This window comes from Bos indicus, chromosome 2 (assembly GCF_029378745.1).
Source record: "Bos indicus isolate NIAB-ARS_2022 breed Sahiwal x Tharparkar chromosome 2, NIAB-ARS_B.indTharparkar_mat_pri_1.0, whole genome shotgun sequence".
Classification (NCBI taxonomy): domain Eukaryota; kingdom Metazoa; phylum Chordata; class Mammalia; order Artiodactyla; family Bovidae; genus Bos; species Bos indicus.
The window spans coordinates 15,032,591-15,046,327 of NC_091761.1; the positions used below are offsets into that span (position 1 = coordinate 15,032,591).

General features: G+C 38.8%; 1 protein-coding gene across 3 annotated transcripts in view; it reads left to right on the top strand.

Moving 5' to 3' along the window:
• The window catches only part of CERKL (CERK like autophagy regulator), a 140,822-nt gene that overhangs the window by 107,217 nt on the left and 19,868 nt on the right, over positions 1 to 13,737 (top strand). For all 3 annotated transcript variants that reach the window (XR_011570633.1, XM_070802754.1, XM_070802748.1), the window contains exons 4-5: positions 6,577 to 6,640; positions 13,324 to 13,466. Coding sequence is in view for 2 of the 3 variants with exons in the window: in XM_070802754.1 (XP_070658855.1) it covers positions 6,577 to 6,640; positions 13,324 to 13,466 (207 nt within the window). In the remaining variant the exon portion in view is untranslated. The remainder of the gene's footprint in view (positions 1 to 6,576; positions 6,641 to 13,323; positions 13,467 to 13,737) is intronic.

A 13,737-nucleotide genomic window follows, 5' to 3' on the forward strand; every position in this document is an offset into this window, starting at 1 on the left:
AGTGCAATAGAAACATGGTCATAATGTGGCATATTTTAGTTTCATAAATTATGTATTACTAAGATTCAACTCATACTTTTAAAAAGTATCTTTTATGAAAGAGTAAAACAGAAAGAGTACAAATTTTCTGCATGTCCAGTGTGACCATTGTTTTAATATATGTTCTGTGCACCACTGACTCCAAATGGACTATGAATTATGTAATACATTCTATATGATGATTAATTCATTAAGAGAGTGCTGTATAATGAGGCATGATGTAAAACTTGTAACAAGATGTATTCATCATAAGGGCTTCCCTGGTGGCTCAGTGGTAAAGAATCCACCTGCCAATGCAGAAGATGTAGGTTCAATCCCTGGATTGGGAAGATCCCCTGGAGTAGGAAATGACAACCAGCTCCAGTATTCTTGCCTGAAAAATTCCATGGACAGAGGAGCCTGGTGGGCTACAGTCCATAGCGTCACAAAGAGTCAGACACAACTGAACACACACACACAGACCATATGCTCCAGCAATTCCACACTTCTGGGTATTTAGCCAAAGGAAACAAAAACACCAACTCAAAAGATATATGTACTCCCATATGCATTACACAATTATTTCTTTAAAAAAAATTTTATTGGAGTATAGTTGCTTTACAATGTTGTGTTAGCTTCTGCTGTACAGCAAGGTGAATCAGCTATATGGGTACATATAACCCCTCGTTTATGGATTTTCTTCTCGTTTAGGTCACCACAGAGCACTGAATCGAGTTCCCTGTGCTCTACAGTAGGTTCTCATTAGTGTTGGTTTTATACATGCTGCTGCTGCTGCTAAGTCGTTTTAGTCGTGTTCGACTCTGTGCGACCCCATAGACGGCAGCCCACCAGGCTCCCCCGTCCCTGGGATTCTCCAGGCAAGAACACTTTTTATACATAGAAGTGTATATAGGTCAGTCTCCCAGTTTATCCCACTCCCCGTTCCCCCTTGGTGTCCATACATTTGTTCTCGATATTATGTGTCTATTTGTTTTTTTACAAGAAGGTTCATCTGTACCACTTTTGTAGATCCCACATATATGCATTAACATACGATATTTATTCTTCTCTTTCTGACTTTCTTCACTCTGTATGATAGTCTCTAGGTCCATCCACATCTCTTCAAATGGCACAATTTTGTTCTTTTTTATGGATAAATAATGTTCCATTGTATATATGTACAACATCTTTATCCATTCCTCTGTTGATGGACATTTAGGTCACTTCCATGTTCTGGCTATTGTAAATAGTGCTGCGCTGACCCCTGGGGCACATGTATCTTTTGGAATTATGGTTTTCTCTGGGTCTAAGCCCAGGAGTGGGATTGCTGGGTCATATGGTAGTTTTATTGTTAGTTTCCTAAGGAACCTCTGTACTGTTCTCCATAATGGCTGTATCAATTTACTTGTTACCAACAATGTGCAAGGGTTCCCTTTTTTCCACACTCTCTCCAGCATTTATTGTTTGTAGATATTTTTATGATGACCAGTGTGAGGTGACACCTCACTATAGTTTTGATGTGCATGGACGGAGGAGCCTGGTGGGCTACAGTCCATGGGGTCGCAAAGAGTCGGACACGACTGAGCGACTTCACTTTCACTTTCTCTAATTAGTGATGCTGAATATCTGTTCATGTGCCTGTTGGCCATCTGTATGTCTTCTTGGAGAAATGTCTGTTTAGGTCTTTTGCTGATTTTTTGACCAAGTTCTTTGTTTTTTGGTATTAAACCGCATGAGCTGTTTGTATATTTTGGAAATTAATCCCTTGTCAGTTGCTTCATTTGCAAACATTTTGTCCCATTCTGATGGTTGTCTTTTCATCTTGTTTATAGTTCTCTTTGCTGTGAAAAAGCTTTTAGGTTTAATTAGGTTCCCATTTGTTTATATTTGTTTTTATTTTTCATTACATTTTATTTTCATTATAATAGCCAAGACATGTAATCAGCCTAAGTGTTCATTAATTGATGAATGGATACAGAAAATGTGTGTATATGTATGTGTGTGTGTGTGTGTATACACACACATACACATGTACATGCCATACCACAGAATACTTTTCAGCCATAGAAAAGAAGGAAATCTTGCCATTTGGGGAAATATAAAAGGACCCTAAGGATACCGTGGTAAGTGAAATAAGTCAGAGAAAGACGAAAGCCATATGATCCCACTTATATGTGGAATATTTTTAAAAATTCCCCCAAACAAACAAATCAAAACATGTAGATACAGAGAACAGGTTTCCAGAGGTTTGGTGGTGGGGGGTAAAAGGGTTGAAGGGTGTCAAAAGGTACAGACTTCCAGTTTAAAAAAAAGATTCTCACCACATTAATAATAGTATATTAATTTCATTTTGGTTAGTGCTGAAAGTCTAACTCCTTCTAAATATAGATCGGCATCTTTTGAAATAGTTGAGCTAAAGGAGTATCTCCCCTCTGCTGCTACTTTCAATGCAGTATCTTATCTAATAATCATATCAGAAGACCTGAAGAACCTTAAAAAAGAGTTATTTATTCCTAACAACTTGATACATGAATCAAAGAGCAAGAGTGGAAAGCCCATTCTGGCATATGATACCATTTCTTTCTCTTCCTCTCAAAGCAGAGCAGACTTTAAGAATTACGAGGGGAATTCTGGACATCATAGGATAACTCAGAGAACAATGAGATTAAAAAAGTCAAGGCAGCAGAGAAATTAAACTGGAAAGAACTGTGGAGGCCATCTAGTTCAATTTCTCTCCTGTGGTGGAGTGCAGGAGTGTGGCATTCCTAGTGGAAGAAGTGCCGCTCCTGGGGTGCTCCACAGCCTGGGCCTGGGCATCGTGTGGTGGAGTCAGTGCGTGCTGTTACTGGACAATACTGATGGGCGTTCTCAACTGCAGTTCAGAGTCACTGTGCCCCTGTACATATTAGAAAAAGGCGCCTCCTCTGTCCTCACTTACTAACAGGTGCTCGCTCTTCTGGGCTGATGTAGTCCAAAGTCACCTAGCATGTTGAATAAGAGTATTAGCTGGATTGCAGACCTACTTGACCCTTTGCCAAATGTCTGTGGGAAATGCACACTGCAAGAAGAACTTGTGAGCTGATGTTTGCCTCCTTGTGACTTTCCGCGCTGACGTTTATCTTTTGTGCCTGCTAACTTGCTTCAGTGCTGTCCAACTCTTTGTGACCCTGGATGTAGCCTGCCAGGCTCCTCTGTCCATGGGGATTCTCTAGGCAAGAATACTGCAGTGGGTTGCCATGCTCTCCTTCAGAGGAATCTTCCCGATCAAGGATCAAACCCGTGTCTCTCAGGTCTCCTGTATTGGCAGGCGGGTTCTTTACCACTAGCGCCACCATAAAAAGTAAATGGAATAAGTGTGTCCCATCTTGTGTGTACAGTCTTGGAGGTATTTGCAAACAGATATCATGTAGTCCCTTGATCTCACTTGTTCAAGACAGGCAATTCCATTTTCTTCAGTCAATCTTTATAGTCACACAGCTCCTAGACCTTGTTATGTTCATCATCAGTATCGTGGTCAAAGACACTTCTCTGAATGTAGCTTTGATCTCTGCCAGCTCAGGGCCCATGGGAGTGCTGTGTCACCAGATACTTTTACCTTCTGTCTGACCCTGGGCAGAGTTGTCAAGAATGTAGGGTTTTTTGTCACTTTTTACCCTCCTTCTGGGATCATGTGTTTAAACTTTTGAAACTTTTACCAAATTTCTTTTGATTCTTTCCCTTTGGCTCTGTATGTCTCTATTTGAAGCCTTCCCTTCCATGGAGATACCTCCGATTGCTCCTGATTTCACCCAGCAGAAAGCTAGGTAATCTGATAAAACTGTTAAAAAGATGCTAGTTGGCTGAGGCATTATTCCCTCCCAGTTATACCTACATGTTAACAAAAATCTGGATCATAAATGTTCACAAATCAAATCCAGCTAGAGAGAGAGAATTATGGGCGAAAAGTTCTTTTTATTATCCCTTGAATAATTATGGATATACATGACCAATCCATTTCTAATACTAGGATATCAGTTAGGGAGTTGGAATTTATCCCTGCAGACAATGAATAGTCATCAGTGGAGTTTATGTAGGGAAGAGGTGTGATCAAACATATGCTTAAGAAAGATCATTCTGGCTAGAGTGGGTAAATAGAGGGAGACTGGAGGAGAGGCTGATGTAATTTTCATATTAAAAATTGTGGTGACTGGGTCTAGGGCATCAGCTTGAGGAATGTTGGGATGCAGTGGCATAATTAAAAGGCAGGAACAGCTGGCTTGGGGCATAGAGTGGTTGCAGAGAGTAAAAGAAAGGGATACTCTAGAAAGAAGACATTTCCTATCTTGGGTAGTGAGGAATGGATGATGGAACACTAGAAAGGATGATGTAATTGAGAGGCAGTGTATTTGAAGGTGAGAATGATGGCTGCTACTTGAACTTACTAAGTTTGAAGTACCTACGAAACAGAAAAGAAAATGACATTTAGTATCTTACCCCGTTACAGACTTTTCTCACCAAACCAAGAAAGGTTTCTTTTATGTTAGAATCAAAACTCATCTGATTTAACTTTAGCCTGTTTCCTTACCACCAATCAATATCAACCTCAGGACATTACTTTTCTCCAATACTGTCTTTCTGAAGAAGTAATATTTAAATTGAAGGTTGAGGTGTACAGGGATCCCAGCAGTGAGAACTGTGTGTTCAAAGAGTTGTAAGCAATGAAAACTCCAAATTTCCTATATAAGAGAGGTGTCAGTCAGATTGTCAAAGGAATGATGCTGAAAGAAGAGGCTAGTAGCTTTCTTGTGACACTGCAGCTTCCTGGCAGCCCATGTTGTTGTTTATTTGGAGTGATTTGAATATGGCTCTTTCTGCTTCCAGAGCCCATAATATCCTGTATAAATACATGTTTTGATTCCTTCTACTCTTTCTAAATGGGGCTTCCCAGGTGGTTCCGTAGTAAAGAATCTGCCTGCCATTTCAGGAGACATGTGTTCGATCCCTGGGTTGGAAAGATCCCCTGGAGGAGGCCATGGCAACCCACTCCAGTATCCTTGCCTGGAGAATCCCATGACAAAGGAACCTGGTGGGCTGCAGCTTGTAAGGTCGAATAGAGTCAGACACGACTGAAGCAATTTAGCACACACACACACACATAGTCACATTTCATCTGCAAAATGAAAGGAAGAAATAGACTATTATTTCAGATGTTTTTGTAAGTAAAAATATCATTTAACCAGAAGATAATTTTAAGGCTAATTTTGTTTTGGATGTGAAAAGCTTTACCAAAGCAATCTTTGGAATAAAACCGAGACTTGATAAACTGACTCTTAGCATAAATATTTCTTCCCTAATACCCTTAATTATTCTCAATGTGTGTTTGTAAGATACTTTATTATTTTGCTTTTAAGGTTGCAGCTACTTACTGGAGTTACAGATGAATGATCAGCACACAGTCATGGATGATAACCTGTTTATTAATGTTGATAGTTTATATTTTGTTTTCTTGTCACTTTCTGCTAAATAGAATTTAATTGAGAAGTTTTATTCCTGTGAATGTTGAATTTTCCCACAGCATTTGAATAAGCTGTGGGAAAATTACAATGTAATGCTGCTGGGTACAGAATGATTCTTTTAGACACCAAGACTAATAATTTTTAACAATATCTAAAAACATTGTAGGAAAAGCTTGAACCATGCTGGCACCAGGGACAGACAGGCATGAAAGATTAATGTAATCTCGCATATAATGATGCACATTCTTACACAAAAAATCCATCTGCAGTGTCATGTCAGTCAGCAGAAATCTTTGATGGGTGGATACAGCTGGGCTGTCTCTTCTGGCAGAGCTGCCCCAGAAAATGCTAAATGCGGTTGGACCGCTTGGTGCCATCTGCAGTGTGCCAGTTTATCCTGTCTTCACTGGCATTTGCAGTACTGTATAGGGCATCATGACTGTAGAGACAGCAATAGGGAGTGACAGATTCATTTCCTCGGAGAATCTGGGCTCTGGTGGGCCTGTGCGCCACCCTCCTTGGCGTTGGGTCTGTTATCATTGGTATTGGCTTGGCTTCACATTTTCACATCCAACTCCTCCTCTTTTTAGTCTAGCAGTTCCAGACACACATTCTTCTAGTATGTAAATCTTACACTAACCTTTCAAGTAATTTATTCATGTAAGGTTGCCAAAGCGATTTAACATTGACTATCTGATGCCAGCTAATATGCCTTATTTTCAAAATACTGCTGCTCCTAGGCTTCTGATTTAAAGGAAATGTGTCTTATTTAGGGAACACTAAACTGACAGGCACCAAGATAAATTATCTAATGGGATATCCCCAAATGACTTATGTAGTTGGAATAAATATATGACCCTCTTTTACATAAAGCTATAAAACACACTGAGCAAGTAACAATCCTCCTTGCCATGATTAAAATATAAATATTCAAGAATATATCTTGCTTTACGACCTGGCCATATGTTTAGCATATTATTTTGCCAAACCAAGTTAAAAAGTGTAGATCATTCATTTAAAACTTTTACCTTTTTCTGTTTTTTTTTTTCCTCTTCTAATACAGTAACAGAATATGAAGGGCATGCCCTGTCACTACTCAAAGAATGTGAACTACAGGGATTTGATGGGTAGGTTGTATTCTTCATCTACATATACCATAGAGCTTATGTTATTAAATATTTTCATTAGTTTTTAGCCATATTTGGAACTTACAGTTTTTAACTATTTGTGATGTATGTCATTGGGCTGTATTTCATGCATATATGTGTAGTAACAGCTAATGATGGTAATGTAATATGGCACAGTCATCTACCTCACAGGACTGTGCATAGAAACCCCGAAGGAGGGGTGTGAATATAAGTACTGGCAAGTTACCGTGTGCTGCCTCATACTTACCTTATGAACATATATTTGCATCTTGAGTTCTTAATTTTTGGCTTTAACCCTGTGAGTATCTAGAAAAGCATTGATGGAAGATAATATATTGGTCATATGGCATAACTATATTATGATCCTCTTTTGCAAATTTATTGATAGTATTATTAGCTATCCCCGGGTTAATTTGGCTATGATTGAGTGTAAATATTTTATAAAAACAAATGCATTATTTTCAGGATGAAAAAAATGTGCTGATTTTACTTATCTTCTATAATTTAGTGGGTACCAAATAAGTGTGTTATTCATAGTAGGTACTAGAAACTGTTGTTTGCAATACATTGCTGGCATGTGTAGAAATTTTTCACTGGCATGCAAACGTTAGAAACAAGGCAAGTGACGTATATTTCAATTGACATTGTAAAAATGTAGGTGAATCAATTTGCTAAAGTGCTGGATTGATGTACAAGACTAAAAGCGTATTCTTTTAGGGAAGGTTTTTTGCAAGGGTGGATGTTTCAGAGTTTTAAAAGGTGGCAGGCATGTGAATTATTCTGTCTCATGGTGATGGCAGTGGGGGTGGGCAGCAATAGACTCACAATATCAGGAAGGGCATTTGGGTCTTTCAACTGTAATGGAAGGCTTTACTCCTCCTGAAAAATTATTAGAATGTGTTAGAGAGGAAAGTGATGCAATCAGATTGGAGCATTACCAAGGTCAGTTTTCAGAAATACTTAATATTTTGAGGTGAGGAAAAATATTGGATGAAGAAGGAAGTTTGGTAAGTAAGACATAATTTTTCAAAAAGGAATTTAATCGAAGGGAGTGAATCTAGACGGCAATGGTCTATAAATATTGAGCATGAAGAATATGAGGTAGGAGATTACTGCAGAGCCTTATACTTAGTGCTCGACAGATTGATTAATAGGCTACATTTAGGAAATTACCTTGCAAGTATACAATTTAAGAGAAGTAATTGGGGGAATCATGCTTACCAGCTAGCTACCTTAATTTGCTACATAGTCCTGAAACACAACTTGTGAATGTATAAGAGATGTTGCATTGCAAATAAGTCCTTGCTTTAAAACATGGTTATATAATAAGAATAACAGATATTGTACGTATTACACCTTGTCTTGCCTATTAACATTATGAAGTGTTCCAGGAAATGTGTTATCTATAAATAACGTCCATTGGTAATTAACTGTGCAAGGATCAAGAAGAATTTTGCAGAATGATGAAAAACTATAGCTTAAATGCAATAGAATAATGTTTTCTCTTTACATGAACATAGTTCTTATTTATTCCACATGGCAGGAGGTGTTATTTTGCAGTGTGGCACTACAAGATCTATAGATCCTTTAGTTATTACCTACATTTTTTTTTCACCAAATAGTTTACCTAGCCATTATGTTCATTGAGCTCCAGTGATTTCACTGTATAGTATGCCAATTAATTTAGGATTCATAATAGTTTAAAATTTCTTTTGGAAGTCTTCTAAGATCCTTTAAATAGTTCATTTGCTTTTTTGAGTCTAGTTATTTCAGCAGGAGGTAAAATGGTGGTTGGGATAACTATCTTAATAAAATGGTCATTTTAAGTCATTCTATTTAGAATTGCATAGAAAGGCATATATACGAGGAGAACAGTGGAAACAGTTTCTGTAGGCAATTCCAGAGAACAATTCTCTAACAAGTAGAATTGTTTGAAAGTGGGACACGCTACATTCATGAGCACCCTGTTCCTGAATATGTTTGATGAGTAGTTGTAGGAGTACTTTTTGAGAAATTGATATAAAAGACTCAAGGACAGGATGAGGTAACCCCAGGATTCTTTGGTATTTTGATGGAAGAGGGGCTTAACTTGAGCCTGAGGCATCTCCTCCTGTCTCTACTGGAGCTATTGATAGGGAGTGAGGAGGAAATCACCTAAAGGTTTTTAGACATAGACCAGAGATTAAGATCCTAGAGAAATTCTATGATATTATTCAGAAGCAAAATGATTCAGTAAATAACGTTTAAGAAGATTATTAAGATTTTGAAGTTTTCTTTAATGAGTTGCATATGTTTTTATGAAGACACATCGTGACATATTCCTAATGCCAACAGGAACACTGTTATCAGTCCTCATGACAGCTGGTATGCAACTCCAGTGTGTTCCAGCAAACGCTCTCAGATCCACTGCTGGAGTTTGCAGGAGTGTCCATTTCCATATATTATGTGTTTTCAGTTCTGTCCGACTCTTTGTGACCCCGTGGACTGTAGCCTGCCAGGCTCCTCTGTCCGTGGAATTCTCCAGGCAAGAATACTGGAGTGGGTAGGCATTCCCTTCTCCAGAGGATCTTCCTGACCCAGGGATTGAACCTAGGTGTCCTGCCTGGCAGGCAGATTCTTTATCATTTGAGCCATTGAGGAAACCCTGTCAGTTTCCACATTGCCTCCTCTATACTGGGCATGAACAGGAAGTTTTGTAAAGACAAAGAAAAGAGTAATATCGAATATATAGACTTGAAGCAGAAACAGTTGCGTTTGTAAGTGTGAAAAGTGCTAATCTGTAGCTCTTATGCAATTACACATATATTGTGTGTGCTCAGTCTCTCAGTCATGTCTCTTGTGACCCCATGGACTGCAGCCTGCCAGGCTCTTCTGTCCATGGAATTTTCCAGACAAGATACATATACTAATATTTTATTATTTTGTTTCACAGCATTTTAAAACTATATTTTGTTGAATTAGTTTTTTCCTTCATTTAAATTTAAGGCAATGGCACCCCACTCCAGTACTCTTGCCTGGAAAATCCCATGGACTGAGGAGCCTGGTGGGCTGCAGTCCATGGGGTCGTGAAGAGTCGGACACGACTGAGCAACTTGACTTTCACTTTTCACTTTCATGCATTGGAGAAGGAAATGGCAACCCACTCCAGTTTTCTTGCCTGGAGAATCCCAGGGATGGGGGAGCCTGGTGGGCTGCCGTCTATGGGGTCACACAGAGTTGGACACGACTGAAGTGACTTAGCAGCAGCAGCAGGTATTATTTGGCTTACATTGACATTCTATCACCACTGTGATATCTGTATTAGTAAGTAAGGTTAAAAAGTATCTCTTCTCAAAAAAAAATTTAAGTTGAAAATCCAATAATAAAATTTTTAATAATGATGTGGGTTGATAGACAAATACACAAACACCCATTTATATTTTTTATCACTTTTAATAAAGAGAAATGAGATATTAGCTCCCAATTGTGCTTTTCTAGACAGCAAAGCTTTACTTTTGGTCAGGCATGAAAGAGTTTATTCTGAAAACACAAGGGTTTACCCTTTACTTCTAAAGGGTTATGTTTTAGGGTAGCTCTTAAGTGTGATTGAATTAACCCATTTTAAAAGGTTATTTTTTTGCCTTTTCTTTTAATAGCTGGACTCTTTTATGTTTATATTAAGTATATTCCCTAGGTTGGGTAATTATATCTCGAGATGATCTTAATGATCTAGTATTTGTCAACATAAGTTCTTTTCTCTTATTTAATTCCACAGTGATTCTACTGTTAAACTGATTTCCAAAATAATAAAACTCTCCTAAGGCTATTTTCATTGGGTCTTCTATGTAAGAAAGGAGTCTAATATATCAAATAGTAGTGTAGCTTCTAAGACCAACTTGTCTTATTTCAAAATCTCATTCTATAACTTACCATGGTATGACCTTGGAACAGTTGCTTAATCTTTTTATGTTTTATTTTCCAAATCTGTGAATTGGGAGTAAAAGTGTATACTGTGTGTGGTTATTGTTCAAATTAAATAAATTAATATATGGAGAGTGCTGACAACATCTGATATGTAGTAATTGTTCACTAAGTGTTACTTTATTATTGTAATTATCATTTGTTTTAGTTTCAAAATATTTAACACAGAATGCCTTATGACAATATTTCAAAGGTTTTTGTAGTAGAGCATATTCCTATATGTGCTTCTCTGGTGTCTCAGACAGTTAAGAATCTGCCTGTAATGCAGGAGACCTGGATTTGATCCCTGTTTCAGAAAGATCCCCTGGAGAAGGGAATGGCAACCCACTTCAGCATTCTTGTCTGGAGAATTCCATGGACAGAGGAGCCTGGCATGCCACAGTCCATGGAGTCACAAAGAGTTGGACACCACTGAGCAGCTAACTCACACATGTGTCCCGAGAAAGGCTCATTTCTACTAACTCTAGCAGTTAGAGTTAACATGTACACAGTGCTTTAACTGAGTGCAGGATTCCAGGGGTCAGATGTTACCATATGATACAGAAGAGGCAAGTTATTTGTGCTCAGTTAGATATGTTGGATGACTTTACATGATCTTTTTAGGCCACACACTCTTGGTTGGTAGACAGGCATAGAACTAGAAGTTAAGTCCATAAAATGTTTGAAAATCTATCCATAGAGGTCTTTGAAATCATACAGATAAGATTCAAATGAAACCTTGGCTTCCCCATATATAAATATGAGGCTAATGCCTATTTTACAGATTTTTAAGAATTTAATAGAAAAGAGCCAATATGTTATATGACATGAAGTTGGTGCTCAGTAGGCATAATCACTTTTCTCTGAATTAGTGGCTACACTGAGACTGCTGGAATCAGTTCAGACACAAAATAATATCCCTGGGCAAACATGACCTGGGTCATATCCTGTATCATAGAATTTCTTCTAGTTAGGATGGACCTTGGATTGCCCAGGCTATATGCAGCCTTATCCCTGAACCCCACCTAAGTGCTGGGGCTGGAAGACTGAGAACACGGTGGAGGCAGCTGATGGAGACAATGTTCTCAGCCTCAGGATCCACCAGCTTCTGGAGCTTCCTGAACTTAGGGAACCAGGAATCTCTGCTGATTATGCCTTGTGGGCTGTTCTGTTTGGCAAAAAGAATTTTTAAATATATCGAATGCTAGTTGCTAATGTTTATAAGTTAGGAGACTTACCCCCAAAGCAGGTCCTGTGGCTTCCCTAGAAAAATCAGAAGATGCGGTCCTCTAAGCCTGCCTCCTGGATGATGCAGTGGGCTGGAGCCAAGAAACTGCTTCTCATTTAAACGAGCAGACTCTTCTGCTGAAGGGCCTGGGAGGTCGTGGGGCATGGCACCTGCTTTCAATAATACAAACTCTTTACCTTTGGGTCAGTTGATGTGATTTTTATATTTAATGTTATTATTTTTTAAATGTTTGGCTATGCTGGGTTTTTGTTCCTGTGTGTGGGCTTTTCTCTAGTTGTGGCGAGCCAGGGCTACTCTCTAATTGCAGTGTGCAGGCTTTTCTTTGTGGTGGCTTCCCTTTTTGCAGAGCACAGGCTCTAGGGCACATGGGCTCAGGAACTGGGGCTCCCCGGCTCTAGGGCACAAGCTCAATCGTTGTGGCTCACTGGCTTAGTTGCTCCGTGGCATGTGGTATCTCCCTGGATCAGGGATCCAACCTATGTCTCCTGCATTGGCAGGTGGACTCATCACTGAGCTGCCAGGGAAGCCCGTTATTTTACATCTTTTAAATACAAATGACTATGACAAAACCTCTGACATTCTATATGACTTTCATGGATTCCCACCTCCCCCCTCCTGTAGTGTACTTATGGTGAGGTCCTAAAAAATTTTAGTGCTGACTAGAGCCAAAGGCTAGTAACACTAACTTTACAAGTTCAGTATCGCAGTAATATCCAAGAGATAAAAACCAGTTCATGTTTGCAATAGACATTTATAACTAATGATGATTAGTAGTTCCTTAAATTAAAGCTTTATATTTTACATGATTTTTATTGCTTTTCAGAGCTTTTATTGTCTTTTCAGAGCTATATTGAAAATTAGCAGGGTTTTATGCTTTCGCTTGTGTTAGTTAAATGAATTTCATTGACTTACTAACATAAACAAAATAAAAATAATATGCTTTGGGATATTAACAAAGCAAAATTCAGGTCAGATGTGAATTAACATGTTCAAGTGTTTTAATGCCTCTTGCAAGTGAAAAGTGAAAGTGTTAGTTGCTTAATCGTGTCCGACTCTTTGTGACTTTATGCACTGTAGCCCACCAGGCTCCTCTGTCCTTGGGATTCTCCAGACAAGAATATTGGAGTGGGTAGCCATTCCCTACTCCAGGGGATCTTCCTGATCCAGGGATTGAAACTGGGCCACCTGCATTGCAGGCAGATTCTTTACCATCTGAGCCACTCATCTGACTTTTAGACTGTATGTTTGAATATTTTTTGAGTTGAACCATAATAAAGTTCAGCTAATGTCTTCTTGTAAACTTTATCAGTACAGTGCTAGTGTGTTCTTATCCATTGACATATATTGAAATATTTGAAGCTATGAGTAATTATGCAAATACAATATGTAAGATTAATATTTTAAAGTCTACATTTCACAAATTATTACCAGTTATTCTGATGTCATTCATTCTTTGACTTAATTTCTTTTCCAGTGTGGTATGTGTTGGTGGAGATGGATCTGCCAGTGAAGTAGCCCATGCTTTGCTTCTTAGAGCCCAGAAGAATGCGGGGTTGGAAACAGACAGCATCCTGACTCCTGTCGGAGCCCAGCTTCCACTTGGTGTGATACCAGCAGGCAAGGGAGGGCCCCTGGATTTGCCAAGTGAACCCTCTCCCCCATCTCTTCCTGTATTACTCTCTAACCTAGACTGCATCATACAGAGTTAAATGCACAGACTTTGAGTATGAAAGATCCACGCTTGGTATCTCTGCTAGCACATGTGAGATGGTGCCCAAGTTATTTAATTTCTTTGAGCCTTATTTCTCTAAATAAGAGAGAGATAACACACATGATACCCCCTTCATTATGAGGTTATTGTGGTATTAAATTAGAAGTATATTTGCAG